A 25404-nucleotide genomic window follows, 5' to 3' on the forward strand; every position below is an offset into this window, starting at 1 on the left:
CCCCACCACCGGGGATATATTTCCCTCCCACCCATATCCGCTTTCTGCAAAGACCGTTCCCTTCATGACGACCTGGTCAAGTCCACGCCCCCCAACAACCCACAGTCCCCTCCTGGCACCTTCCCCTGCCACCGCACAAATTGCAAAACCTGCGCCCACACCTCCTCCCTCACCTCCATCCAAGATCCCAGAGGAGCCTTTTACATCCATCAAAGTTTCATCTGCACATCCACCAATGTCATTTATTGTATCCCTTGCTCCCGATGCAGTCTCCTCTACATTAGGGAGACTGGACGCCTCCTCGCAGAGCACTTAAGGGAACATCTCTGTGACACCCGCACCAATCAACTCCACCGCCCTGTGGCCGAACTTTTCAACTTCCCCTCCCACTTTGCCAAAGAACGCCTCATCTTCCACCGCGGAACCCTTCAACCCCAGGGTATCAATGTGGACTTCAGTTTCCTCATTTCACCTCCCCGACCTTACCCCAGTTCCAAACTTCCAGCTCAGCACCGTCCTCATGACCTGTCCCGCCTGTCAATCTTCCTTCCCACCTCTCCGCTCCACCCTCCTCTCTGACCTATTACTTTTATCCTTTCCTCCATCCACCTATTGCACTCTCAGCTACCTTCCAACCATCCCCACCCCCTCCCATTTATCTTTCCACCCCCGGGACTTCCAGCCTCATTCCTGATGAAGGACTCCTGCCCGAAACTTCGATTTTCCTGCTCTTTGGATGCTGCCTGACCTGCTGTTCATTTCCAGCACCACTCTAATCTTGACATTAGTCTCCAGCATCTACAGTCCTCACATTCGCCTGGGAGCTTAACCACACCCATTCAGGCTGCTTCTACTGTTCCAAAAAAAAACTCAAGGCTTTACATGTTGTTTACCTTCTCATGGACTGATTGGCATTGGTCTCCCATCTCTTTTTAAAAGAAACCAGGACGAAATAACTTTTTGAAGCCACAGCATTGTCACAATCCTGCTCCACAGTGAAAATTGCTTCACTGTATCTTGGTTTAAATTAATGTTTGTGCCAACAGGAGAATCACTCATGAAAAGATTCGTTCGACATGAATTTCTTTAAAGTGGAAGCAAAGTCACAGGGTAGTTTGAACTTTTTGTTTGAAAGTATTCCCTCTTCTTCTAGTGAGAAAACAAACCTCCCGGGGGTGGGGGGGGTGGGTGAGGGGGATAACCATTCGGTACTCTGCTGTCATGCTAACAATTTGTTATTAGCTGTATCTGCGAGTTTTCGATGCGGTTCTGCATATCGACCATTAAACTATTGTATGCTTGCTCAGTGTTGATGACTGAACTTGAAACTGCCGATCAGCTTGCTTTGAGTCAGACATCAAAACTTTATGCTTTACGCAGTAGAACTAGTTGACTGAAATATCATTCTGGAGTTTGATGGACTGGTGAAGGGTGTAGGTTGTGTCAACAATAAATTGGAATTGAACTTTGACTGCATTGGAGTTTGGCTCCAACCTGCCATAAGCTCACCTTGGCAAGTCAGTTAAGAATCTCGGCTTTACTCTACAAAAATTGTACTTGTGACTGTCGATGAATTGTACTTGTGACTGTCTTTCTGCATCTGTCTGTCTTTTCTAGACCTGGAGCGATTTCCAACAGAGGAGCGCCAAGCTGTGGAAGTGAATTTAGGAGTTGGGGTCATGCTCCTTTGTGCTGCCCCTCCCCATTTTCCAGGTAATTGCATACATTTCTACATTTCAATGTTACTTGAGCTGTGTTTTCCTTCTCTTGTCAATGTCACCACCTTCCCTCTTTCCCCATAAGGCTTCTTCCTGGACTGTGATTTGTGGGCACAGCTCGTGATTAATGTTTTCAGGTGAGCGTTGGCGGTCAGTGTTGACAGAGTGACAGTCGGACAGGTTGTGGGCATTCTTTGAACTTAGCCGTAGCATCAGGAATGCGAGGTATATGATGAACCTTCCAAAATTCTGCTCTAAAAGGTAGGCAGCATTTCCCTCAAGACAGTGCTTCTCAACAAAGCCCTGATCATAACGGCATCAGAGAATCTGTTGTCCTGTTTTGGAGAAGCACTGACAATGTCCTTGCAGTCTCACCACATCACAAATAGAATCATGAAACATGAATCACTTAAAGATGGAGACCAATGCACCAACTCCTCCTGGGGCAGTCTCACCAAATCACTGGACAGTTACAGTAAGATTTCTTTACTTCTGTGCTCCAGTTTCCATTAAAAAAAAACCAACATGCCATTCTCGTGATTACTAGATATTTATGCTTAATTTCTGTCATAAAAGCAAAATATTGAGGATGCTGGAAATCTGAAAAAGAAAACCGAAAGTGTTGGAGAAACTCAGCAGATCTGGCAGCGTGTGGAGAGAGAAAAACAGTTAACATTTTGAGTCCAATATGATTTCTTCGAGAGAGACTCCAGCACTTTCTGTTGCCTTTCTGTGCTCCTTGTACGAGTGAACCCAAGTCTCTGTGAGCATCAATTTTTATCCGTTCCACAAGTTTCAAAACACATTCTGCTTTTTTATTCTTATAACTAAAGTGTGGGCTCATCTTTGCCCACATTACATTCTGTCTGCCACATTATGACTCACTAAATTACCCCATTTCTCTCTGTCTGTCTGTCTCTTTGTGGTATCTTTGCGATCTTACAATTTCCATTCCCACCTAGCTTTGTATTGTCAGAAAACCTGATAAGTCATTTCCTGCTTCTGAATCACAAAGATAGATTAAAAATATTTGGAGATCTAGAATTGATTCTTGAAGCATTCCACTTATTAAAGCCTGTCAACTAAAAATTGTCTAGTTTATCTGTACTGTCTGCTTCTTGTCTGTTCATCAGTCCTCTGCTGATATATTCCTCCAACTCCACGTACTCTTATCTAGTGTATCAGTGACTTGTGTTGCTCCTTTTGGAAATTCAAATATACTGGATCCACTTGTGCCCTTTTACCTCCGTTTCTGAGAGAACTCTAACACATTTGTTAAGCACAATTTCTCTTTCATACTATAATTTTCTGAATGCACTGTTAAGTCTTCCTTAGCATTAGATTAAAGGGCGTTTGTGGTTCAGTGGTAGTGTTCCTATCTTTGAGTTAGGAGTCCCGGGCTCAAGTCCTACTTGTTCCGTAGGTGTGTTGTAATATCTCTGAGCAGGTTCATTAGAAAAACAGGTTAAATTTAAAAAAAAGAAAGAGCAGGGGTAAGGTCTTTGGGGTGCAGTGGTAGACAACAGATATGGTATATACCTGTAAAACCCTACTTATCTGTCTCTCATTACTTGAACAGCAATGTTAAATTTGATAATATCTAATCACTGGCACTGTTCTAGAATCGAAGGAATTTTGGAAAATCATAACCAATGTTTCCAATATCTTTGCAACTACTTATTTTAAACCATCGGGCTGGGTACTGGGATTTGTTGGATTTATTCCTGAAAGTTTCTCCAACACTTGTTGTCTGCATTAAGCTCTTTTCTTTTGTTAGCCCTCTTGGTTGCCTTTTTATTTATTCAATGTCTCACACTTTCCTCATTCCCCTTAATCATTTATTCTGTTTGACTCTAAAGGATTCCTATTTACTTTAGCTACTCTCCTCCTTTTCATATACTTATAACAGCTGTTACAATATATTTTTTATCTTCTTTTAATCTAGCGTTAACCTTAATTTCAAACAAAACCAGGGGTTGCCGGAGAAACTCAGCAGGTCTGGCAGGATTTGTGGAGAGATAACAAAGTTAACATTTTGAGTCCAGTCACCCCAAAGACATCTGTAGTGTTTGGAAGGAGGTTGGCCAGGTGGATCTCATGGAGTATGAGTTCTCTGATTGGGGCAGGTAAGATAGACCAATCAGGGAGTCCTGGCGGACAGATATAAACAGGAGTCGGAGCCCAGGTGTCGTAGAGGCATAGAGTCATAGAGATGTACATCATGGAAACAGACCCTTTGGTCCAACCCGTCCATGCCGACCAGATATCCCAACCCAATCTAGTCCCACTTGCCAGCACCCAGCCCATATCCCTCCAAACCCTTCCTATTCATATACCCATCCAAATGCCTCTTAAATGTTGCAATTGTACCTGCCTCCACCACATCCTCTGGCAGCTCATTCCATACATGTACCACCCTCTGCGTGAAAAGGTTGCCCCTTAGGTCTCTTTTATATCTTTCCCCTCTCACCCATAGAGGGAACTATGCCCTCTAGTTCTGGACTCACCAATCCCCGGGAAAAGGCTTTGGCCGATTTACCCTACCCATGCCCCTCATAATTTTGTAAACCTCTATAAGGTCACCCCTCAGCCTCCGATGCTGCAGGGAAAACTGCCCCAACCTGTTCAGCCTCTCCCTATAGCTCAAATCCTCCAACCCTTGTAAATCTTTTCTGAACCTTTTCAAGTTTCACAACATCTTTCCGATAGAAAGGAGACATGCAATTCTGATTGCATGCAATATTCCAAGAGTGGCCTAATCAATGTCCTGTACAGCCGCAACATGACCTCCCAACTCCTGTACTCAATACTCTGACCAATAAAGGAAAGCATATCAAACGCCTTCTTCACTATCCTATCTACCTCCACTCTCAAGCCGCTATGAACCTGCACTCCAAGGTCTCTTTGTTCAGCAACCTTACCATTATGTGTATAAGTCCTGTTAAGATTTGCTTTCCCAAAATGCAGCACTTCACATTTATCTGAATTAAACTCCATCTGCCACTTCTCAGCCCATTGGCCCATCTGGTCCAGATCCTGTTGTAATCTGAGGTAACCCTCTTTGCTGTCTACTACACCTCCAATTTTGGTGTCATCTGCAAACTTACTAACTGTACCTCTTCTGCTTGCATCCAAATCATTTATGTAAATGACAAAAAGTAGAGGACCCAGCACCAATCCTTGTGGCACTCCATTGGTCACAGGCCTCCACTCTGAAAAACAACCCTCCACCCCACCCTCTGTCTTCTACCTTTGAGCCAGTTCTATATCCAAATGGCTAGTTCTCCCTGTATTTCATGAGATCTAACCTTGCTAATCAGTCTCCCATGGGGAACCTTGTCGAACGTCTTACTGAAGTCCATATAGATCCTGGGAGAAAGAGCATGCCCTCCAAATTTTCAGGGAGAGGTGGGCACTGCAGGGAGTGGAGTGTACTATTTCCCCTCCAACTCTATTTTGATTTAATCCCTGCCTTCCCCTTCACTGTTTGATCACACAGCATTGCCCTTTGATGTGAAGGGCACTGCTTGTCACTGGCCACTCGGGTGTTTCATTTCTTCCTGGTGGTGGAATTTGAAAAACCATTCATGCACCTTGTGTCTTTCAGTGTGTCTCGCATCTGCACACACACAACATGGGGGCTGGGGAAAAAAAATAAACAGAAGTCAGAGCCCAGGTGTCCTTGGTGAAAGAGCATGCGGTGTCCACCAACACCCTCAAGATTTTTAGGGAGAGGTGGGCACCACAGGGAGTGGAGTGTATTATTTCCCCCTCCAATTCTATTTTGATTTAATCCCTACCCTTCCCTTCACTGTTTGACCACACAGCATTGCCCTTTGATGTGAAGGGCACTGCTTGTCACTGGCCACTCGGGTGTTTCCTTTCTTCCTGGTGGTGGAAATTGAGTAAAGATTTGTGCACCTCGTGTCTTTCGCTGTCTCTCACACCTGCACACACACAACATGGGTGCTGGGAAAAAATACAAGAGAAAAATAAATAAACAGGAGTCAGAGCCTGGATGACCTTGGAGCAGGAGCATGCGGTTTCCACCAGCACCCTCAAGAATTTCAGGGAAAGGTGGGCACCTCAGGGAGTGGAGTGTATTATTCCCCCCGCAGCTCTATTTTGATTTAATCCCTGCCCCCCCCGGAAATTTAATAAAGATTGGTACACCTGTTGTCTATCACTGTGTCTCAAAAAATATATATATAACCAGATTAGAACTGTTCCAGTTGAGGACTGAGGAAAATAAACAAATAAACAGGAGTCTCAGGAGGTCTCCTCACTCTAGGGACAGGCTCTGAGCTGGCTGGTCAGAATCCATGTACTGTGCACGTGTAAATAAAGGGTGACTTGGTGACGGAATACCGGCCACTGTGGAGTTATTTCAAGATCGGGACAGTCACACTGTTTCTGTCTATATTAGTGCTGCCAGTCCTGTTGACTTTCTCCATCAATTTCTGTTTTGGTTTAGATCTTCAGCATTCACAGTTAGTTATTTTATTTCACTATCCTTCGTTTCCATCGTAAGCCACTGATGGGAGTTCTGGATGCTGAGATGTTTCCCCCCAAGGGGGAGTCTAAAACTATTTGGGCACTGTTTAAAGATAAGGCATCTCCCATTTAGGCTGAAGATGAGGAGAACTTCCTTTTCTCAGAGGGTCGTGGAATTTTCCTTCCACACAGAGCAGCAGAGGCCTTATCACTGAGTCTATCCAAGGCTGAGTTACACAAATTTCTGATTTACGAGGAAGTTTGCATTATGAGGTATCTTGCAGAAAAGCGCAGCTACGATCATAGTAAGATCAAGTATGATCTTATTGAGTGGTATGAGATGCAATCCATTTTCTGTTGCCTTCCTTTGAACTGAGGAAGTCAGTAATCTGTGAACTGTAACATTCGGAGCATACTCCATCCCAGGAGTTGCTAGGTTGCTACATTCAATTTTACTCAGCAGTAGGAGTGGGGCTTATTCCAAGGCTTTCAATTGATCACTCAGTGCAGTTTAGGGGTTACTGAAAAAAAAGTTCAAAGGTTGAAGCTGTGCAGTGAATGAGAATTTGAATGGGAGAGGGAGAAGACAGTGCTGCTGTTAATTGCATTGCTGAAGGCAATTGAAGTACCTGGGATCTATATAGTGAGAGACAATGATGTCCTGGGAGCAATGGGAAGTTCAGAATAAGTCAGATACCACCAGTAGTTCATGGTAGCTGAGATGGGTATTAATATTTGTTGGATGCATCTGGGCAAGGTGAAAGTTCAGGGAAAACCGCAAGGGCAGTTTTATCTCGGTGAAGCTAGTTGTCATTAAAGAGCTGCAGTTACACTTGTGAATGATTAGGAGAGTATAGTTTCAGAGCTGAGGGGAGTGTAGACCCAGGAAAAGAGGATGATCTAGATTGGGGACAGTAATTGAGTTCACAACACAAGGCCATTCAGTTCCTCACCACTTCACAGTCTTGATCCAAACATGCGTAAAAGAGCTGAATTCAAGAGGTGAGGTGAGAGTTACTGCCCTTGACATCAAGACTGTATTGACTGAGTGTGGCATAAAGAAGCTTTAGCAAAATTAGAGATGAGGGTCAGGGGACTCTCTGCAGGTTAGACTCATACCTGGCAATTGGGAAGATGGCGGTACTTGCTAGTGGTCTGTCACCTCAGCTCCAAGAGTTCTCTGCAGGAGCTGCTTGGGATAATGGCCCAGGCCCAACTACTTAGAGCTACTTTGTCAATGGCTTTCCCTCCATTGTAAGGTCAGTAGTGGAATAGTTCACGGATGTTTGCACAATAATACCATCTGTGTTACTGAAGCAGTCCATAACCACGTGCAGCAAGATCTGGACAATGTCTAGATTTGAGCTGACAAATAGCGAGAAACTTTCATATCCAACAAGTGCCAGTCCATGACCAACTCTAATGAGAGAGAATTTAATCATTGACTTTTGACATTCAAAGGCATCACCATCACTGAAGCTCCACGAGAATATCCTAGGGGTTATCATTAGCAAGAAACTGAACTGAACTGGCCATATAGGTTCTGTGGTTACAAGAGCAGGTCAGAGGTTAGGAATACTGCAGCAAATAACTCACTTCCTGACTCCCCAAAGCCTGTGCACATGGCACAAGTCCGGAGTGTGCTGGAATACTCCCCACTTGCCTGGATGGTACAGCTCCCAGAAGCTTGACACTATGCAGGACAGCGCAACCTGCTTGATTGGCACCACATCCTTAAACATTGCCTCCTTTGCTGATGCTCAGTAGCAGTAGTGTGTACTATCTACAAGATGCACTGTAGAAATGCACCAAAGCAATTTAGACAGCACTTTCCAAATCCAAAACCACTTCCCTCAGGAATGACAATGGCAGCAGATACATGGGAACACGAACACCTGCAAATTCCCCTCTTGGCCACTCAGCATCCTGACTTGGAAATATGTTATTTATCCTGCAGCATTGCTAGATCAACATTCTGGAACTCTCTTCCTAACAGCATTCTGAGTCTCCTGACAATAATTTGATTCCAATTGGTGACCGTTTGTGTGGCGGTTGCACATTCTCCCCGTGTCTGCGTGGGTTTCTTCCGGCTGTTCAGGTTTCCTCCCACAATCCAAAGATGTGCAGGTCAGGTTGGTTAGCCATGGGAAATGCAAGGTCACAGGGATAGAGTAGGGGTCTGGGTCTGGGTAAGACGCTCGTCAGAGGGTTGGTGTAGACTTGAAGGGCTGAATGGCCTGCTTGCACCCCGTAGGGATTCAATGGTTCTATGAAGTGGACCGCAACCGATCAGCAAGGCAGCTTCCCACCACCATCTCATGGGGAACTTGGAACAGGAGATATATACTGGCCCAGCCAGCGATTTCCACAGCCTTGGAATCAATTTGGAAGTATAATATTTGGTTGACTTTGTTTTAGTTTAATGACTAGTTGTCTTTTTTCAAGTTTGAGATGATCAATTTCAGAAAGTGACAATTACATTTTCCCATTTACTAGTTTAAAGTACTGCCTTAGCCTAAAGAATTTGGGAAAAAAAAATCAGCAGCTATTCCTTTACCTGTTATCTCCTGTACTGCTTACGAGTTCTTTTGTTCTTTCTATCCACTCCACTTTTTTAAATTTCCACTTGTCTCAGCCTTTGGGTTACTGTGTTCTCATCTCCCTGCTCCTGATGGTCCCTGCTGTACCAGACCACTGTTCTTGCTCCCATTACTTCAGGAAAATTGACCATGTTTCAACAATCCTGGGTTTTGAGAAATGTCTCCGAACTGGTCACACTTTTTACCAAACCCCTGTAGTGGGAGGGTGGGAGACGAGTTAAAATAGTCCTTGGGGAGCTGACCATTCCTAGTTCTAGCCTGCTCCTTGGAACAGCAAGGTGGGACATAGATTCACATGTCTGTTTGAGACTTGTATGTCGTGTCATGATATTGTCATTGCCATTTCGGATTAGTGACTGAACTGGGATTCTACAGTCAGGTGGGGAAGAAGATCTGTCTGTAAGTAGATTCAAATTGTTACAGATTTCTGGGTATGGGTGAGGAACCTGGAGCAGCAAGAGTATGCCTCTCTGTCCCACAAGGCAACTCACTCGTGCAAACTCATTACTTCTGCCTTGTCCTCCATCTCACATTTTGGACTGCATTGTTTCCATTTAGGTATTCTTGAATGGGAAGGAATCAGTTCACTTGATTTTGCAGAAGAGGAAGATTGATGGTGAGGGTAGAGAAGGACAATCTCCACTCGGCACAAGGGGATGCTGCAACAGTCTGATATTCACCGCTCCATTCCTGCACTCTCCTTCTGCCAACATCTGAGGGACAGTGCTCGATTTGTTGATGTCGTTAAGCTGAATGGCAGTCAAACTGTGCACATGACCAATGGTGATCCCTCTTTTGTCTGCTTGTGGATGAGATTGTCTGCTTCTTTTGATGTCCTCCACCTTCAATCTCCTCAAAGAAACTCATTCCCTCCCTTCCCTTCTGATAGCAGATTATCTTTCCTGACCAACAAATCTCTGATAAAGGTGCAGGACTTACTACAGACATTGGGAGCCACAGTCTTGGATACCGAATAAACTTAGTTTAACTCAGTGATTGAGTGCAGCTTCTCTGATTAAGCCCTCTGGTTCTGTCAGTGAACTAGAGAATGGAAATTGCATTTCAACTACCTGGTTACAGCATTTGGAATGCCAGCTGCTAAACATCTCTATTGAACCTGCTGGAAGTGCAATAGAGCAGTTTTAAGTGAAACCCCTGAGGGATTTCAGCTCAGTATATGTCCTAGTTTGTTGTACCTATTGAGAAACGTTTTTGTACAGTGCACATCTCTTGCCACCTTGTGGCTGTTAACAGTCAGTAGATAGGAAACAACCCAGAACCATCCAAGTGATTTCAGCTCTCTTCCAACAACCGTGGATTCAAGAATAATATTTGATGTAGATGATTATGTCAATCTTTGATAATTGAAGCATTCGTGTGTGGTGACTGGAAAAGACTCCCAAGATCCTAGAAAAGGCTCACAGACTGGGCTTTGAGCTGGAACAGAGTGGATGTGGATGGTGCATTAACATTGCTGCGAAGTATAGAGACTCTACAGTTAGAGCTGACTGCGTGGATTTAATGAATAAGACAACAAGCATTACAATTTCATTCAGACCTGTCTTAAATCATTGCACAAAGCTAAGATATACTTTCTCTTTTAAGCCCCTGATTACAGTTGCTTCCTGATTATAATCCCAGGCAGCAATCAGCATACTGCGAGCCCCTGACATACTGCTGAGGTCATTGTGCAAGTGTTGTCATCTGCCCCATGAGGAGGGCACTGTCCAGTATGTGCAGATTTCTCTTTCCTCTGTCTATTCCTTTATTTGACTCTCTGCTTTCCTGTTAACTCCTGTGCAATGCATACATTTCCTGTTAACGCCTTCTTAAAGTAATTGGATTGAACCTGGGTTCTCCATTAAGCCATATATTTATGGTTCTGTGTGCTGAGAATTCTGTTATTCAGCCTTAATGTAAGGCTCTTGTTAGTTTATTCATGAAAGGGAGGCGGTTTGTGGTATTATCGTTGGACTGTTAATCCAGGGGCTCAGGTTCGAATCCCACCAAGGTCGATGGTGGAATTCGAATTCAATGAAAGAAAATACACGGGTGGCACGGTGGCTCAGTGGTTTGCACTGCTGCCACACAGCACCAGAGTCCCAGGTTTGATTCCAGCCTCAGGCAACTGTCTGTGTGGAGTTTGCACATTCTCCCCGTGTCTGTATGGGTTTCTTTCAGGTGCTCCGGTTTTGTCTCTCAGTCCAAAGCTGTGCAGGCTAGGTGAATTGGCCAGTTAAATTGCCCATAGTATTCAGGGGTTTGTAGCTTAGGTGCATTAGTCATGGGAAATGTAGAGTAATAGGATAGGAGAATGGATGTGGGTATGGTACTCTTCAGAGGGTCAAAGTGGACTTGTTGGGCCAAATAGCCTGTTTTTACACTGTAGGGATTCTATGAAAGTCTGGAATTAAGAGTCCAATGATAATCGTTGTTGATTTTTGGAAAGACCCATCTGTTTCGCAAATGTCCTTTAGGGCCATCCTTACCTACATGTAACTCCAGATGCTCAGCAATGCTCAGCAATAAATGCCCATCCTGTGAATGAACAGGAAAAATCCCCATTAACCACTAACTTGTGTAATTCAAAATAAGAACAGAGTTGAAAGAGCTGGACAAAAGCCTTCTTTTCTGTGGAACACTCTAAAATCAACATTCCCAGCTCCAGCCCAGAGCAATTTGGGAGCATGAATCCTGAAAAGCTAACATCCAAGTTCAGTGGATAATAGGGAAGACAAATGGATTGTTGCTTTTATATTCAAAGGGAATGGAGTCTCAAAATAAGGGAAGCGTTCCAAAAATTGTACAAGGCAAAATTAAACCATGTCTGGAATAAACAGTCCAAAGTCCTGTTATCTGAGGAAAGATATACTCGCATTGCAGGCAGTCCAGAGAAAGTTCGCTAGGCTGATCCCAAAAAGGAAAGATTCCATTATGAGGGGTGTTTGTGCAGGTTCGGGTTATAACCATTGGAATTTAAAAGAATGGAAGGAGACCTTGTTGAAACGTTTAAGATTCCTCAGGGACTTGACTTGAGTACATGAATACAGGTCATTCTCCCTTGTGGGAGAGTTTAGGACTAGAGTTAGGATGGAGATGTGAAGGAGTTTCTTCTTTCAGAGTGTAATTAATCTGTGGAATTCTTTATCACAGAGAGCTGTCGAGGCTGTGTTACTGAGTATATTCAGGCTGAGAGAAACTGATGTTTAATCAATAAGGAAATTGAGGTGATGCAGAAAAGACAGAAAAGTGGGTTTGAGGATTATTAGATTAGCCGCGACTTCATTGAATGATAGAGCAGATTGGACGAGCTGAATGGCCCGCTTTGGCCTTTGTAGCTTATGGTCTTAAGGTCGTATTCTGGAATGGACAAGCCTGGTGTTGTGGAAGCCTATTGGCTAGCTTAGCCCACTGTGGAGAATTTCCAGTCATCAATCCCTGGACTTCTCAACTTCCCCGTGTTCTAGTGAATTTTAGACCTGCCCAACTGACCTCTTTAGGTAAATGTTTAAATTTTTTTCCAAACCTAAGGCAAACCTTAAGTTTTGTTTTCTTCGTCTGTTCTCAGTGTCTGTTTGTGGTGCCTTTGAGAATATTTCTGATCATTGGTAAACAGTATGCTGGGTAAGTTATTTGGAACAAGTGTCACATTTACAATAATACTATCTGGACATTGATTTTCTGTTCCATTGCTCTTCGTGTCTCTGGTAGTATCTACAACATGGCAGTTAAAGTCTGACAGGAATCGAGTGTCGTGATTACAGTCAGTACGTGATATTTGTAGGAGTTCTAATACATTACAGATAAGGTGTAGTAACAATATGTTTCTACAATTTAAGCTCCTGCCTGAACACAATGGAGTTTTAATTCTCAACTGAAGGAGGGGAAACAGCAAACTTGGTTTGAGGACGATACACAAAATCATTTTTGTTTCAGTATTGGAAGTGAATGAACCTGAAGCTAGTTTGAGTGTTTGTGACACTTGATGCAATTAAAATGAAGCAGTCTTAGTTTTGGTAATTTACCCCTATTCTGAGGAGACCATGCATCCACATTCCAAATCTACAGGCTGAGAGGTAATTCCCTGTCCCGTCTGTCTGTCTAAGCGTTCTGCTCCCTTTGATCTCGACAGAAGGGAGAAAACCAGGTTAAAACCTGTAGAGTAAGCACCGTTTCCATGTTTGGATGTTTCTGGAGCTTTACTGTTTCTCTTCTGGGTACGAACTAATTTTCTGAATATTTTCTGTTCTTTATTAAATGTTTAAATGTGGCTAGTTTACAAACTGTGTGGGAAGGTTGTTAGTTTGCTGTATTGGACTTGGTGGGAAAGGGAAGTGCAATTATCTTTAGTCAATCACAATCATTTCGCGGTTCTTTGCGCAACCGTTTGCACACAAGTCATCAGGATTTCAGTCCCCCAGGGAAACTGCTGCACCTGCAGAACTAAAGAAAAGAAAGACTTGGGTTTAAAGGGTGCCTTTCACCACTTTAGAACACCCTGAAGCACTTCAATACCAATGAGTTAGCTGAGAGGTGTTGTCTCTGTTATAATGTTGGGAAGATGGAAGCCAATTTATGCACAAGCGAGCCACAGTTGACATGAGTGAAAGGTGCTTTGGACTTCCCATGGCAGCAAAAGATGGTGTACTCATTTTACCAACAGAGAGATTCCTTTCAGATGCCACTTCTAGAAAGTACATAATGCATTGACGTCATATTTTGAATATACGTCATTGTAGGATGGATGCAGTGTAGGAAAGTGATTCTTGCTTTACATGACCTGGTTGTGCCTAATCCTGATGTCAAGCATGAAACATCGAGCTGTGTTCAATTGAACTCACACTGATGTCTAGGGGCACAGGTGTTTGGAAAACTATGTTTTTTTCCTGGGCAAGTTGGGACTGGGATGTCCATTCTTTGCCAAGCCCTGTGTTAATCACAATGGAATGTTTTCTTCCCCCTACAGATGACCTCACCTATCGGTGGCTTCTGAATGAATTCCCCAGATTCATCATGTCTGGCAGACGCCGTTTTGTCTCCCAGACCACCGGGAATCTGTACATTGCGAAGGTGGAAGAGAGTGACATGGGCAACTACTCCTGCATTGTCACCAGCCCGTCCATTTCCAAAAGTGTTTTCAGCAAGTACATCCCCCTCATCCCTCAGACAGCCGGTGAGAATTTTTGGTTTTGTGCCACTCCTCTCTGAATTACTTTGTTTTTTGAGGGAATGGAAAGAAATCATGTAATTATCAGATGAGATTTATCTAAGGGCATTACAAGATGTTGTGAGGCAAACATGGAAAGCATTCTGTACAGATCCTGTAACATTCTGCGTATAACCATCAGACTGCAGGAATGCATTTGTAAAGATATTTATACATATGAAATGTGAATAATATGAATGTGAGAGAGTCACTGAGGAGTACGGTATGGACTTGAAATAAAGCAAAGAGAATGCAAAATTTACTACCTCAGGGAGTGTGTGAAGCAAATGACTCAGATGCACGAAAGGGGAAACTGGATAAGTCTTTGAGGGAGAAGGGAATAGACATTAATGATGGTAAACTTAAATCAGGAATGATCAGAGGCAATGGAGTAGATCATAAACACTGGCATGGGCTGTTTTGATTGTGCCATGTTTCCTGTCTAATGTAACCACCTAGCTGGGCATTATTTGTTCTCCTTAACTATGGACATGCACTCCTGATTGCACAGTTTGTCAGATCTTGTCTGACACTGGCTGGAGATTGATGGTATTTTAACCACGGAATATGGAAGTTGTTCGATTTCCCAGCAATCCTGGCTTTCTCCCAGAGCACCTCCATTGCTGAACTTGTGCAGAAGGAGTTTGGGGTGGGGGAGAGCCTGTGGCATCTCATCACGTTGTGAGGCGAGTGCTAACTTTTCAAGCGTGGGTCCAGAACAGATCATGTGGAGGTATAGCAGAATCCAGCTTTGCCCTGTGTGCAAACCAGCGGGCAGGGCTTACCAACCAACAATCTGGAGAAAGCGCAACCCCCTAGTTACCGGGCGGTGAAACCATTTGTGGTATCCAGCTGTAGTCATTAGTTCAGAGCACCAACTCAGTGTAGCCACCATTGTGGAAACACTTTTCACTAAAGCAGACCAGGTGCAGAGTGCAGATTTGTGCAGGTTCACCTGAACGGGAACAGTTTGCAGTTGCTGATGTGTCCCAGTTGAAAAGGGGTCCGATTGAAGGTGGGCCTTTCAAATCTCAATTACCTGACAGATGCGCAGCTTGCAGTGGGAGTAACAACCAGAAATAGGAACCCTGCCATTCGTTTGCATTAATCCCTGCCCTTGCTTATCAGATGACACTGAGGCCAATTGTACTGTACTAATCTGTGCCAGTGGATATAACCGGAATTGTGCCAGTGTTGCCTACCAACTACTTAGCTCAACTTGGGATGTCAGCAGAGAATGTGCTAAACCTTTACTTGCAGTTGTTTGGAAATGGTGAGTGAAAGTCAGGCTGGTAAAAGCACCCCCAGTGGTTTCGTTTCTCCTGTGGTTCATCTTACTCTGGTAGTACCTGTGACCAGACAGTCACGAGCAGCTTTAGTAATGTTTCTTGTACTGTTTGATTAAATTTCAGGTGTGGTGAAAAGATATCCTGCTGACATCAAAGTCAGGTTCACTGACACCCAAGTCCTGGTGGGTCAGAACCTCACCCTGGAATGCTTCGCACTTGGAAAGTAAGTACAAGGAGTAAGATAATAAGTTTCAAATGTCGTGGTCTTCTTTCGAGAAGAGTTATTTTTCTGCACTTTCAGATATTAATGAAACATTGGATCGGTACAGAGGGAGGCCCTTGAGTCTGTTCTGCTATTCAGTTTGATCATGGCTGAATTGTACCCCATCAACATTTATCTGCTTTATTCCATATCCTGAAATGCCCTTACAACATCAAGTAAGCTATTTCAGTCTTGGAGTTCCAGCTGACCCAAAATTTGCAATCTTTTGTGAAGCAAATGCTATATTTATACCAAGTCGTCAGTGATAAATCAGGTAGTGGTTTCTGATTTACTGCTTCCTGCCTGGGTGCTTTAATTTGATGATTAATGCCCTCGGTCAGATTTCCTCAAAGTAGCTTCTTTGACTCTTCTCTGTTGAATAATGCTGTAAATGTTAGATCTAAGTCTGGAACAGATCTCTCGATGTCCTACACTAAAAGGGGCACACAGCAAGTTGAAGCAACCCTAAAAGCTTATTTCGTGACCTTTCTTTACTTCCATTCTGTCTATGACATGACTTATAACCCATTACCTCGGTCAGCAGTTTTTGGGTGTGAACCTCATAAGTCTCATCAGAGAAGGAATGTACTCGCCCATCCAGTCTGTTCCCCCAATCTCTGTTGGCCAGCCCTTCAGCTGTGGGGGTTATTGGAGGTCACTGAAATACCAAAACATTTCTCGCTGGGGAATCTGGGTAATGATCAGGAGCAGGGGCCTACTCTATTCTCCCGACACGCTGCCCAGTATTTGGGGTGTTGAGATTTAATACACAGCACTGGCTGAGATTACCTGACATAGAGCAAAATGTATAAATTGTACCCCATCATCATTATGGTTTCAATCTTCATGAAGCCACGCTTTGCAATTCCCAGCTCACTCTTATCTCCTCAGTACCGAGCATTCTGGAAACATTGCCATTTACACCAAAGTGAATTTTGGGGATGTGTTTTTGTACTCGCCTGACTCTGAAGTGTCGCTGGGATAAGAAACTTACTCGAGTTGAATTAGTCTCAACAAAAGGGAGTAATGCACCATATATGTGATTGCTAAGCTTCATCTCTCATGGTCTGCGTTGACTCAATCCACGGCTGGCGTTATATTTTCTGATTTGAGTTATGTTCCATTGTCATTATGTACAAACCTGATCTCTTACTTATCCTTCTTCCCATCTCTCTCCCTCCTCTTCTCTCACATGTGCTCTCTCTGTCTCGCTTGCTCGCTCTAACACTTCCCTTCTCTCCCTCCCCCACTCTGTCTTGTCTCTCTCCCCACCTCTCTTTCACACTTCCCCGCACTCCCTTTCCCTTTCATCCCTTGCTCTTTGCACTCTCTCTCTTGTCCCATCACTCTCTCACACATTCTCTCTTTTCTCATTGTCTCTCTCACCCTTTTCCTCACCTCTGCGTATCTCTTTTTTCCCTTCAAATTCTCCCTCTTACCCCTTTCTTTCGCTCTGTCTCACTATCATACTCAATTTCTCTCTCATACTCTCTGTCTCTCCCAATCCCACACTGTCTCTGTATCTCTCTCTCTCTGTCTGTCTCTCTCTCTCTCTCTAACTCTCTCTATTTCTAACTCTCCCTCTGCCTCTCCGTCTCCCTCTGTCCATCCCTATCCAAACCCTTCACTTCTCCTTTCTTTATCTCCCGTCTTCCCTTCTCCTCAGCCCAATTCCTCAGATCCGTTGGTGGAAGCAGGAGGGAAGTTTGCCGAGCAGTGCTGAGCTGCTCACCTACAACTCGGTGCTAAGACTAACCAACATCCAGCCTGAGGATGAAGGCACTTACGTGTGTGAAGCAGAGAACTCTAAAGCAACAGATCGGGTTGAGGGATGGCTCACTGTACACGGTAAGGGAACCCTTCTGACAGTCACAGTCATAGAGTCATAGAGATGTACAGCACAAAAACAGACCCTTCAGTCCAACTCCTCCGTGCCGACCAGATATCCTAATCTCATCCCATTTGTCAGCACTTGGCCCATATCCCTCTAAACCCTTCCTATTCATCTCAGATGCCTTTTAAACAACCCCAACCTCACCATCAAATCAGTAGACAAGGGTGGGCAGCGGTGCGCAGTTGTAGTTTGGTGCACCCCGACTTCTACATCACTGAATCCACGGACAGCTCCTCCTACTGCCCACTCGATCACAACCTCACCTCCCATCACCAAACTATCATCTCCCTGACCATCAGCTCAGGGGATTTCCTATCCACAGTCTCCAACCTCAGAGTCTGGGAAACCTGCACCGCCCGGTTCCCCCTCTTACCCAAAATGCACAAACTGCACACCCATTCAACCCATTGTCTCCGCCTGCTCCTGCCCCACCGAAATTAATTCTGCGTACCTTGATGCCATCCTGTCCCTCTGGACCAGGATCTTCCCACATTTGTTTGAGACACCACCCACACCCTCCACCTTTTGGTTAGCTGCCCCCAGTGCCTCATCTTCAACATCCATTCACCATGACGAAGGCCTCCAAGCCTTCCATCTCTTCTTTTCACGCCAACCCAAGCAGTACCCTTCCACATGTCACCTACTGTGTCCATTGCTCTCGATTGGTCTCCTTTACACTGGGGAGACAGGACGTCAACTTGCGGAACGTTTCAGAGAACATCTCAGGGACACACACACTAAACAATCCCACTGCCCGAACACTTCAACTCCCCCTCCCACTCCTCCATGGAGGTCCTGGGACTTCTCCATCACCAATCCCTAACCACCCCACGTCTGGAGAAAGAACACCTTATCTTCTGCCCTGCGACCCTCCAACCACATGGGATCAATGCTGATTTCACCGGTTTCGTCACTTTCCCTCCCCTCATCTTATACCAGATTCAATTTTCCGACTTGGCACTGCCCTTTTGAACTGTCCTACCTGTCCATCTTCCTTCTTACCTATCTGCTACACCCTCCTCTCCGACCTATCACCATCACCCCCAACTTCATCAACCGCATTCCCAGATACATTCCCACCAGCCCCACCCCCTTCACATTTATCTCTCAGCCCCCTTGGGCCACTCCCACACTTCTGATGAAGAGCTTATGCTCGAAACATCAATTCTCCTGCTCCTCGGATGTACTCTCTATACCCTCTAGATCTGGACTCCCCCACCCCAGGGAAAAGACTTTGTCTATTTATCCTATCCGTGCCCCTCATGATTTTGTAAATCTCTATAAGGTCACCCCTCAGCCTCTGACACTCCAGGGGAAACAGCCCCAGCCTATTCAGCCTCTCCCTATAGCTCAAATCCTTCAACCCTGGCAACATCCTTGAAAATCTTTTCTGAACCCTTTCCAATTTCATAGCATGCTTCCAGAAGGAAGGAGAGCAGAACTGCACGCAATATTCCAACAGTGACCGAACCAATGTCCTGCAGAGCCGTAACATGACCTCCCATCTCCTGTACTCTATGCACTGTCCAATAATGGAAAGCATACCAAATGCTGCCTTCACTATCCTATCTACCTACGACTCCACTTTCAAGGAGCTATGAACCTGCACTCCAGGTCTTTTTGTTCAGCAACACTCCCCAGGACCTTACCATTAAGTGTATAAGTCCTGCTAAGATTTGCTTTTGCAAAATGCAACGTCCCACCTTTATCTGAATTAAACTCTATCTGCCACTCCTTGGCCCTTTGGCCCATATGATCAAGATCCCATTGTAATCTGAGGTCATCTTTCTCACTGTACACTACACCTCCAATTTTTGTGTCATCTGCAAACTTACTAATTATACTTCCTGTGTTCACATCCGTATTATTTACGTAAATAACGAAAAGCAGTGGACCCAGCACCGATCCTTGTGGGGCACCACTGGTCACAGGCCTCAAGTCTGAAAAGCAACCCTGCACCACCAGTCTCTTCTACCTTTGAGCCAGTTCTGTATCCAAATAGCTAGTTCTCCCTGTATTCCATGAGATCTAACCTTGTTAACCATGAGGAACCTTGTCGAATGCCTTACTGAAGTCCATATAGATCATGTCCACCCTCTGCCCTCGTGAATCCTCTTTGTTACTTCTTCAGAAAACTCAATCAAGTTGTTGAGACTTGATTTCCCACGCACAAAGCCATGCTGACTATCCTTAATCAGTCTTGGCCTTTCCAAATACATGTACATCCTGTCCCTCAGGATTCACTCCAACAACTTGCCTACCACCCCTGTCAGGCTCTCCAGGAAGGCTGTATTTTAGCCCTTCTGAGCCAGTTCAGCTAACCCTATCCAAATCACTGGATAGTCTCCAGCTGGTACATTGTGTCCATTTCTAGACACTTTAAAGAGGATGTCAGGGGAGTTGCAGAGGAGGCTGGAAGTGTACCAGGATGACAGCTTTACGTAGAAACTCTAGAAAAGCTTATCCTGTTGCAAACTGTAAGGAAATTGAATAGGTTAAAATTATAATTACCTTTGAGACTAAGGAGAAAGTGTTCTCAGTGACAAGAGGATTGATAACTTGAGAATTTTCCTAATAGGATGAAGCTACAAGGGGCTTGTTTACCAGATCTAGGACAGGAGACTTCCTCTTTTTATTGCTTTGATTGCCTGTGGGTGTGGTGTGTTGTTACAGCTCCCCAATGATAGCCTCAACCTCATAGCATGAACATCACTGAGCCTTGCATCAGCCAGCAACACCATAACACGGGTCTTATGCAGCACTGGCAGTGACTCCAACTCTGAGCCAGGAGACCCAGAGTTGTAACATCTCTGGGCAGGTTGTTTTAAAAGCATTTTAAAAGTTATTTTCAATCATTCGAGGCATGTTACAGGTCATATGGAATCTGAATCCCGATTGCCTGGCTCAGAGATAGGGACACTACCACTGCACCACAAAAGCCTTAGACAATATTATCAGGGGAAATAAAGAGCAACAGGGTTGGGGAATGGACCTGGGTAGGATAGTTTTCGGCGCATCAGTGTGGACCTGTTCAGCCTAATGTCCTGTTTCCACACTGTAAGGAATTCTATGATATTATCCTAAATATGTACACTGAGCAGTGAATAGAATCATAGAATCCCTACAATGCAGATAGAGGCAGTTTGCTCCAGTGAGTCAGCACTGACCCTCTGAACAGCATCCGACCCAGAGACACTCCTCCACCCCCTCACCATAACCCCAAATTTCACATGGCTAATCCACCTAGCCTGCACATCCCTGGACACAGTACAGCATGACCAGTCCACCTAACCTGCACTTCTTTTGAACTGAGAAGGGAAACTGGAGCACTCGGAGGAAACCCGCACAGTCATGGGGTGTACGCAAACTCCACACAGTCACCCAAAGGTGGAATCGAACCCAGGTCCTTGGTGCTGTGAGGCCGCAGTTGCTAACCACTGAGCCACCGTGCCAGTAGGTGAGTTGTTAGCTCCAGCCCTATTGAGCTGTTAAGCTCACCATTTGAATTCAGTCATTGAGAGCCCACGAGTATCGTCAGAGACTTGGAACCAGTCTTCAGACACTTCCATATGTGTGAACTGTGTTCATGATATCAGGCCAGAAGGAAAATTTCCTTTTACTTTGTTCAATTTCCATGGGGACTTAGGAGAGATGGGAGTGCTTTCCTCTGTCCGAGGAGGCAGATTTACTTTTCAGCCAAGCCTCCTCTTTGATGATGAGGCTACTGTCATCTCTCTGAAGGCCATTTGTTTCTGCCACTGGCAGAGGTCTCTTGCTACCAAGATTGCAACCAACATGGTGAAGACTGACTGACTGACTTTTATATTTATAAAAGTCTAATCAACCTGTTTCGAAGATGTTGTTACACATGTTTGGAGCCAGTGGGACTTGAACCTGGTTCTCCTGCAAGAGTCCTCTAAATAGACTCTGAATGGGCTGAAACCAGCAATGATTCTTTTAATCATTGATCAGAAATTCAACCTGCTGTCCATTGTGCAACAGATCCATATCTGGCTGTACTGTTGTGGACCAGTCCTCTGGCTAAGTCATGCCCTGAGCACTAACCTGGGGCCTAACAATCCACTGCAGAGGTGCTGCACTGTGAGCAATGCTGTCTTTCAGATGAAATGCTAAGCTGACACTCCAGTGTTCCCTTTTAGGCGGATGTAAAACATTTTAAATCATAGATCATAGAATCCCTACAGTATGGACACAGGCCATTTGGCTCAACAAGTTCACACCGGCCCTCTGAAGATTATCCCACCCAGACCCATTCCCCTACCCTATTCTTCTACATTTACCCCTGACTAGTGCACCTAGCCTACACATCCCTGAACACTATGGGCAATTTAGCACGGCCAATTCAGCTAACAACTTAGGCCCTTTTTTGCCTCGCTGGGTGTTTTGGTCAGTATTTAACCCTCAGTTACCACACAAAAGCTGACTTGTTTGGCCAACGTCGGAAAGCTATTTTGTTGGAACATGCCGTGAGTGTGTGGACTGCTGTATTTCCTACAGAATAACATGGAATACCTTTCAAAATCACTTTATTGACAACAAAGCACTTTGATACCCCTTGAGGTTGTCAAAGGTGCTACAAGAACACTAGGTTGTCAGTACTGGCCTGAGCTCCAAGGCTTTATCACTGAATCTGGAGTTCACATTAAAATGTTCCCTGCAACTCCAGCTTTGTCACTGACTTAGAACAACAGGCAGCGTGGCCTTAACAATCCATATCTTTTTTTTTGAGATGAGATAAAGCCTTAAAAGTCGATATTTGTAGATGTTCTTCGTTCCAATCAAAGCAGTCAAACCTTTGCATCTCTGAGAGGCAATTAATTGATTGCCAAAAGCTGAGGATTTGAGTTGCAATTAAGCAAAGAGCTCTTCCTACAAGTTGCCTCTTGCTGTTTCAGTTCATTAGTGGATTCTATGCCCTTCGCAGAAATTGAACAAAGAACAGTAAGATCAGAAGAGGCAGTAAGGTACTTGTGATTAGCTGTAAGTCTCTAATTTTCTCTCCTCCGTGGTGATTCATGTTTTAAACATAAACTATCTGGCTTTCCTCCCACATTTGGGCAGTCAGAAAGTTGAAAGGCTCTTATAATTTTGTCCCTTTGACCTTTTTGCATTCTCAGTCTCAGTGCAATTGGGTATCCTCCAGCTGACCAATAATGATGCTTTACTTTGACCAGGACGCAAGGAGGCTTTGTTCTCAGAAGTTCTGTGTATCTGCTGAAAGTTTTGCCACATGGTTGTTTTTCTAGTTTACATTAACCTCGGCTGTTCCAGATGAAGCATGCATAGGTGTGAGCATGATTCTGGAGAAAGAAGTGACTGAGTGACATTGTGGATGACCATAGTCCTCTTCATCACCTTTGTTAGTGAAATTGCCAAGACAGTGGTTTAAATGAGCTCTTCATGATATTAGCATTGGATAAGCCCTCCCATGCCCAACAGAATACATCAGTTGTATATGAATGAATCTCCTGGAGCTGAAGCAGCTGGCTGTGTTACTGCTTTCAGCTGACAGAGCAGTTGTTGATGGCGGTGGGGAGGTGCAGTTAGTTCTACCATCTGTCCACAAGCTGGCAGTGTGATGGGAGTGGTTCAGGAGGCTGTAGGTGGTTGATCAGACCTCTCGCTTGAGGAGCTCTGTGTGCTGGTCACATTGTACAGGAATTTGTTTCTCCTGCTTGACTTAACATCCTCACCTCAATAGCCAGAACTCTGAAGAGGTGGAACCCATTGCTGAGTTGATGCAACTTGTGATGTATTCCTCTTTATTTTTAGACTCCATGGATTGGTGTTGAATTTGTTCTTTAGAACTAGAGGGAAATGTTTCCCTGGGGCAGTACTCCAAGTATGTGAGGTGTTCAGCTATTAGAAGCCCTTCAGCTCATCTGACCTCATTCTTTCACTCACTTTGACTTCCCTTCCTGGCAACATACAACAGCCCTTCTGTGGACAGAAGCACTCTCACTGCTGTCCTAATTTCACTCTTTGCAACCTTTAATCTGTGTCCGTCATCCTGTTTCTTTATTACAAGTTAAACTGACGTTACAGCCTCACTTCAATTGAAGTTAAATACCTAAAATCCCCTGAAATATCTAATTTCCACAGTTATCTTGTCATTATCCAACCGGCTGTCTCATTGATTGGCTCAGTCACATTTCCGTTTGTTCCTTTCTGATTGTTTCTATGTAGCAGGAGGCCCTTTTGAAATGAGCCTTGGTTACGTTGTTGAGCCAGTGTGAAGGTTCTTTAGCCTGAACCCTAAGCTCAATCACAAACATGCCCCATTTCCTTCAAACTACTATCCTTAGCTTGATAAGCTGGAAACTTCATTCAGAAGTTATATTGATATTGCGTTAAATATAAAGTGGTGACCTTAAATAGATCTTCATCCTCCATGACACATCATTTCCACTCAAATCCCCAAGAGCTCTCTGATCTGATGTGAAGTTAACTTCTGCTTCTCCTTCAAACACTCTCATGCTTTTTTGAAACATGATGGTTTCTGTAAGTTGTCTCAAGGAGCCTTAATTGAGCCAGTGTGGTATTCCGCCTAACAGCAGATCAATTGCCTCACAGCTGCAGAGCAGTGAAGGGATTAGAGTGTGGAATTCTAACCAGCATCAAGTGAGGCAGGGGCTGTGATCAAATATTTCTCACTTATCATCCTTGGCAAGCAACAGAACATTTCTGGCCTGTTATGGGACTCTTCACTAGCAGAGCACTGAATTCAGATGTATGTGTGTGATTAAGTGTACTTAGGAAATTTTACATTCTTGCAGAAAATTGTGTTTTGTACATATCGAGACCTCTAAAACATGTCAGCATTGGAGGCTATGTTTCAAGACACTGCGCCCTAATATCCCCTTTCAAAATATAGCACTGTGCATGTGTCTCATGCTGGAAGCTGAGGCATTGATTGTAGCCTTTTACAGCATTTGAAATAGGCCATTTCATCCAATTGGGCCTGTTCCATCTTTTTGAAAGTGTTCAATTCGTCCCAATCCCTTGCATTTTCCCAAAGTTTGACAATATCTTTTTATCCCTTTTCAAGTATTTATCCCATTCCCTACCATCCATCTTCAGGCAAGTAACTTTTAGAGCATAATTGCATGCTGTTGCAAAACAAAATTCTCATGTTCCCTAATTTGCCCTTATCATACTTGTGTGTTTCCTGCATGCCAACCCTTCCAGCAGTGAAAACCATTTCATCATTTCTTTATTTATCTGTCTATTATTTAGCAATGCAAACAAGAAAAACGTGAAGCAAAGCTTTTTATCTTGCACTCAACAGGACGGAGGTGCAAGAAGCATAAAAATAACTTGGAAACAACTTTTGGTTGGATTGTGTCACGGAGAGGCAGTAGGAACTATTAACTGTTTCATTTCTGTACTAACCACAAAGTGTCCTCTTCCCAAGCTACTTAGATGGTTGTTTCCTTAGGTTGTTGATATTTTCTCATCAACCTGTTCACTTGTGTGAACTCGGTCCTCCTGGCAGACAGGTAGATACACTACCACAGTGCCTCAAGAGCCCTTTGTTTCCTTTCTAAAGTTGCTTTTCTTGCATTTCAATGTGTAAGACAAAATCTTTTGAGTTTTTTTGTCCCTTCTTGGGAACATTCACCTTCTGAGCTTAAAAATGTGTTGCTGGAAAAGCGCAGCAGGTCAGGCAGCATCCAAGGAGAAGGAGAATCGATGTTTCGGGCATAAGCCCTTCTTCAGGAATTCACCTTCTGTACAATTAAGTATTTAATCAGGAAATGCTTGGTGGATTGCTAGGAAATTTCTCTGGAGCTCTCTCGATTAGCCACTGGAATTTTGACCACAATTCCACTTCTATAGCTTATCCTGGTTCTCCACTTATTCCTCCGCTCCGATACTGATAATTGATGCCTCTCACCAGCCACCATCGCTTCTACCAGC

At 44.2% G+C, this 25404-nt stretch overlaps 1 protein-coding gene across 1 annotated transcript in view; it reads left to right on the forward strand.

Moving 5' to 3' along the window:
* The window catches only part of cntn1b (contactin 1b), a 746084-nt gene that overhangs the window by 344058 nt on the left and 376622 nt on the right, over nucleotides 1-25404 (forward strand). Inside the window, exons 8-11 of the mRNA XM_043709043.1 lie at nucleotides 1618-1713; nucleotides 13779-13985; nucleotides 15431-15530; nucleotides 17236-17417. Of these exons, the coding sequence (XP_043564978.1) occupies nucleotides 1618-1713; nucleotides 13779-13985; nucleotides 15431-15530; nucleotides 17236-17417 (585 nt within the window). The remainder of the gene's footprint in view (nucleotides 1-1617; nucleotides 1714-13778; nucleotides 13986-15430; nucleotides 15531-17235; nucleotides 17418-25404) is intronic.

The sequence above is a fragment of the Chiloscyllium plagiosum genome, chromosome 19 (assembly GCF_004010195.1).
Source record: "Chiloscyllium plagiosum isolate BGI_BamShark_2017 chromosome 19, ASM401019v2, whole genome shotgun sequence".
In the NCBI taxonomy this organism is placed as follows: domain Eukaryota; kingdom Metazoa; phylum Chordata; class Chondrichthyes; order Orectolobiformes; family Hemiscylliidae; genus Chiloscyllium; species Chiloscyllium plagiosum.